The 5,401-nt window shown below is 48.5% G+C and overlaps 1 protein-coding gene across 1 annotated transcript; it reads left to right on the top strand.

The window, feature by feature from the left end:
- Positions 1-3,008: 3,008 nt before the first annotated feature.
- Positions 3,009-5,401, top strand: LOC125917611 (UL16-binding protein 1-like; the record flags this gene model as incomplete). Its single annotated transcript, XM_049623761.1, has 3 exons — positions 3,009-3,272; positions 3,509-3,781; positions 4,506-5,401. Coding segments are annotated over 3 exons (662 nt in total), but the record flags the coding sequence as incomplete, so codon positions are not given.

Below are 5,401 nucleotides of genomic sequence, written 5' to 3' on the forward strand. Positions count from 1 at the left end.
AGCGGTACCTAGTAGTGCAACTAAGGGGTCATAGGCTAGTTATACTTTTAATTTTTTGAGGAACTTCCATATTGTTTTCCCTAGTGGCTGCACCAGTTTGCAGTCCCAGCAGCAGTGAAAAAGGCTTTACCTTCCTCCACATCCTTGCCAATAGCTGATGTTTCCCGAGTTGATCAATTTCGCCATTCTGACTGGCGTGAGGTGGTATCTCATTGTGGTTTTGACTTGTACTTCCCTGATGATGTGTGATGTTGAGCATCTTTTCATGTGCCTGTTGGCCATCTGGATGACTTCTTTGGAAAAGTGTCTGTTCGTGTCTTTTACCTCTTTCTTCACTGGATTATTTGTTTTTTGGGTGTTGAGTTTGATAAGTTCTTGATAGATTTTGGATAGTAACCCTTTATCGGATATCTCATTGGCAAATATCTTCTCTCGTTCCGTCCATGGACTTTTAGTTTTGTTGAATGTGCGGAAGGAAACGGACCTCATCTTGATTAGGTCCCGGTAGTTCATGTTTGCTTTTGTGTTCCTTGCCTCCAGAGACATGTCAGGTAAGAAGTTTTTGCAGCCGAGGTCAAAGAGATTGTAGCCTGTTTTCTCCTCTAGGATTTGGATGGTTTCCTGTCCCACATTTAGGTGTTTTTTTTTTTTTATGTTTTATCCATTTTGAGTTTATTTTGTGTATGATGTAAGAAAGTGGCCCAGGTTTGTTCTTCTGCATGGGCTGTCCAGTTTTCCTAACACCATTTGCTGAAGAGAGTTAATTCCTACTGGATAGTCTTCCCTGCTTTGTCAAAGATTAGTTGGCCATATGTTTGTGGGTCTGTTTCTGGGTTTTCTGATCCGTTCCTTTGATCTATGTGTCTGTTTTTGTGCCCGTACCATACTGTCTTGATGATTACAGCTTTGTAATACAGCTTAGAGTCTGGAATTGTGATGCCTCCAGCTTTGGTGTTCCCTTTCAACAGTACTTTGGATATTCGGGTCATTTCTGGTTCCCTGCAAATTTTGGAAGTGTTTATTCTAGCTCTGTGAAGAATGCTGGTGTCCGTTTGACAGGGATTGCATTGAATATGCAGATGGCTTTGGGTAGTGTTGACATTATAGCAATATTTCCTCTTTCAATCCACGAGCATGGGCTGTTTTTTACTTCTTTGTCCTCTTGAATTTCTCTCTGAGATTTCTGTACTTCACAGCATATGGATCTTTCACCTCTTTGGTGAATTCATTCCTAGGTATTTTATGGTTTTCAGTACCATGGGGTTGATTCCTTGATTTCTCTTTCTGCTGCTTCATTATTGGTGTAGACAAATGCCACAGATTTCTGTACGTTGACTTATATCCTGCAACTTTGCTGAATTCATGTATCAGTCGTAGCAGGTTTTTGGTGGAGTCTTTTGGGTTTTCCACATAGAGTATCATGTCATCTAGGAAGCATGAAAGTTTGACTTCTTCCTTGCTGATTTGAATGCCTTTTATTTCTTTTTGTTGTCTGATTGTTGAGGCTAGGACTCCCAACGCTATGTTGAACAACGGTGGTGACAGCGGGCATCCCTGTCATGTTCCTGACCTTAGGGGAAAGTTCTCGGTTTTTCCCCCTTGAGGATGATATTAGCGGTGGGTGTTTCCTACCTGGCCTTTGTGATCTTGGGGTATGTTCCTTCTATCCGTCCTTTCTTGTGGGTTTTCATCAAGAAGGATACTGTATCTTGTCAAATGCTTTTTCTGTATCTATTGAGAGGATCGTGTTCTTGTTCTTTCTTTTATTAATGTGAGGCATCATGTTGATTGATTTGTGGATATTGAAGCAGCCTTGCATCCCAGGAATAAATTCCACTTGATCGTGGTGAGTACTTCTTTTAATGGATTGTTGGGTTGGGTTGGCTAGTAACTTGTTGAGAATTTTTGCATCCATGTTCATCGGGGAAATGGCTCTGTAGTTCTCCTTCTCAGTGGGACCGTGCATTTTTTATGAGTTTTTTTGAGAGTCCTCCAGACCGCTCCGTGAGCATAGTTGATGGGCATATTTTTGGTTTTGTTTTGGCATTTCTTACTACATTTGTTCTGTCATATGCACTTCTCCGGGCCTTTTTAATCCCTTACCACTATCTGTCATGGAATTCCTGATATTCTAGCCTGTGCCGTGTGGACCATCCTTTTTTCCAAGCCTCCAAGGCCCATCCTAATGGTAGATTATCACCATGACCAGGCCTGTGCTAAATGCTGGGACCCAGGATTGCAAATCTCTCTTCTCTGACTTTGGATTCTGTCTTCACCCTGCCCCACCCTGACTCAGCTCCTCAGGAGTAGGCCCCCTCACTGTCTCTCATCTTATTAAAAAAATTTTTTTAATGTTTATTTCTATTTAATAATTTAATTTTATAATAATTTTACTTAATAATTTTATTTAATAATTTATTGTTTAATGTTTGTTTATTTTTGAGAGAGAGAGAGAGAGAGAGAGACAGAGCATGAGTGGAGGAGGGGCAGAGAGAGGGAGACACAGAATCCAAAGCAGGCTCCAGGCTCTGGGCTGTCAGCACAGAGCCCGACGCGGGGCTCGAACTCACGAGCCGTGAGATCATGACCTGAGCTGAAGTCGGACGCTCCGCTGACTGAGCCACCCCGGCGCCCCTCATCTTCTTAGAGACACTGGGATAGATCCTGACCATCAGCCGGCATGTAGACCTCTTCTTCCCATGGCCAGCGTAGCACGTGCCTGAATTGATTAAAGACTGAGTGATGCTGGATATCAGCCTGGTAGACACAGGGAACATATCCATGGCTGTATGGTTTCTGGTCAGGCAGAGGAATCCCGATCCTTGGTCCTTTTCCAAGAAGGGAAGTGCGCCAGCCTTTAATTGTTAGCGGGGAGGGGCTGTGCAGGGGCCGCCTTTGCTCTGCTAGGCCAGCCCTGCAGAGATACAATGACTGCCACATGGATGGGAGAGGGACGCCTCTGGGTCTGTTCTTCCAACCCCAACCCTAACTTACGTTTTCATTTGCAGATGCTCTTTCTCCTGCCTTTGAATTCCCCATCACACCAAAGCCCAATCCTGGACAACCATGGTGTGAGATTCGAGGCAAGGTCAACGGAAACACGTTTCTGCATTATGCCTGTGGGAACAAGAAGGTCGAAGTCTTTGGTCCTCTGGGGAGGAATGTGAATGACATAGTGTTTTGGGAGAGACAGACCGAAACTCTGAAAGACCTGGCAGAAGAGCTCAAGAAGAAACTACTTGACTGGAAAGCAGCGGATTTTACACCCAGTGGTAAGTCGGAAAGGCCCAGGGCAGAAGTAGAACAGTTTGTAGGGCCAGGGACCTATTGTGTTCATGTACAACTTAGACGTGGGTCCCACACACGTGGCCCAGCAGCCAGGGCAGTCAAGAGGGACAGAACTGGATCAAGAAGGGTGAAGGGGAGCCGAGGAGTGGACAGCGGGTGGGACAAGGGATCGGTCAAGACCAGAGGCTGACTTCATTCCCATGGTGGGGGTGGGGGGCAGATTCTCTCTCCCTGCAGGGCAGGATGGTGTGTGTGCGTGGGGACAATGGACGCACCAGCGGATCCTGGGAGTTTCACATCAATGAACAGATATCCTACTTCTTTAACTCAGAGAGTGGAAATTGGACACTTCGTCCTAGAGGCCGACAGATAAAGGCCTCATGGGAGAGTGACAGAGATTTGACCAATACCCTCATGAAGATCTCAGTTGGAGACTGTAACAAGTGGCTTGAGCGAATATTGGTGCACTGGGATGAACTGTGGGAGACAACAGGTAACTCAGAAGACTGGATGAAGTTGTTCTCTTGAAATCGGGCCTACCTTCTCCACTGTAGTGTGCGTGTGTGTGTGTGTGTGTGTGTGTGTGTGTGTGTGAGAGAGAGAGAGAGAGAGAGAGAGAGAGAGAGAGAGACAGAAACAGAGACAGAGAAATTTCTTTAGGGGAGAGTAATGGCCCTAGATATGTTCTAGCGTCCTTCCTTTCCCTTCTCATCTCCTGAAATCTCTTCCTTGCTGCATGTCCTTTAGTTTTCTGGGATCTCTTGGATTCCCTCCTGGCCCCAAACATGAGGGTGTCAGTCTGATTCCAGAGACTCCTTCTCGCTCTTCCCTTTTCTGAGAATCATTGATCTTCTCATCTCATCTTGTCTCTGGCCGGGGATCATTCCTGGCCACGTGCACTGTTAGCTCCAGAGAGGGGGTCAACTGTCACCACCCTCGCGTGCTCCGTGACCACCTCTTCTGCCACAGCAGGAGTGACCAGTTATGTTGGAACCCGTGCTTCCCCCTTTAGCTGTGCGAGGTCCTTCGGGACGGGTCCCGTGTCTTTCCTCGGTTCCCACCCCAGAACCTGTCACAGCCGCTGCCACAATGTAGAGTGACAGAAAGCATCTGCAGCGTGGGATCATCTGCGGCAGGAGGAGCGGAGGGGGTATCTCTTCCGATTTAAGTCTGAAACAGGATTTGGGGTCTGAAACCCTCTTGTGTTTCCATTTCAGCCCCGCCAGGCTCGCAGCAAGTCACGGCCCAGTCCGGGGCCACGGCCCTCAGACCCATCACCTGGATCCTCCCTGTGATTCTCAGCTGCTTAATCATAATTGGCATCCAAGGTAGAGTCTTTTAGAGTGACAGGTACTGAGAGCAGATGGAGCGGGAAGGGAGGGACAAATGGCCTGGTGTGAGGACAGGGACAGGTGACTCCCCCGCCCGACCCTGCCCACTCACTGAACCTTGTCATCACAGAAGTGAGACGAGGTGATGAGTTCCCCTGTCAGTTGTTAGCAGTAACGTGGACAAGCTCAGCCCTGAGTTGTCCTAAGGCCTCACTGTTAAGGCCGCTGGGAAAGGGGAGGGGCCCCCCAATGCATAAGGCCTGTTGACGCTAAGGAGATCTAGCAAGGTCAGGCCTGACGCAGACCTGATTCTAGGTTGAAGAGAGTCAATTTGGCCCAGTGCGGGTGGTGTGCGGGGAGAGGGACACACAGCTTGGGCAGTACTCACATTGGAGCACGAGAGGCGTGGTGGCTCCACGTGATGTCTCAGGGGGGGCGACTCCATCCAGGGGCCTACGAGGAGAGGCACCAGTGTCTGTTCCGGGGGAGGGAGTGGGAAGGCCGGGCAGAGGCAACTCCAAAGCCTGCAGTTGAGTGCTGTGTTCCCCCAGACAGTGGCTTGGGTCTTAGCATGTGAGGCAGAAAGTGAACAGTAGAGACTGTGCATGGCAAGATGTAGAAGCGTGGGAAATCCGGCTCAGGCTGCTGCAGGCACTGGCAGCTCGCTTCCTGCAGACCTCAGATCCGGAGCCACTGAGCACCCCTGCTTGGAGCAGAGCTGACCCGGGAGACGGGGGGACAGAGCTGGCCCGGGAGATGGGGGAGCAGAGCTGACCCGGGAG

Source organism: Panthera uncia, unplaced genomic scaffold, assembly GCF_023721935.1.
Source record: "Panthera uncia isolate 11264 unplaced genomic scaffold, Puncia_PCG_1.0 HiC_scaffold_2088, whole genome shotgun sequence".
NCBI lineage: Eukaryota > Metazoa > Chordata > Mammalia > Carnivora > Felidae > Panthera > Panthera uncia.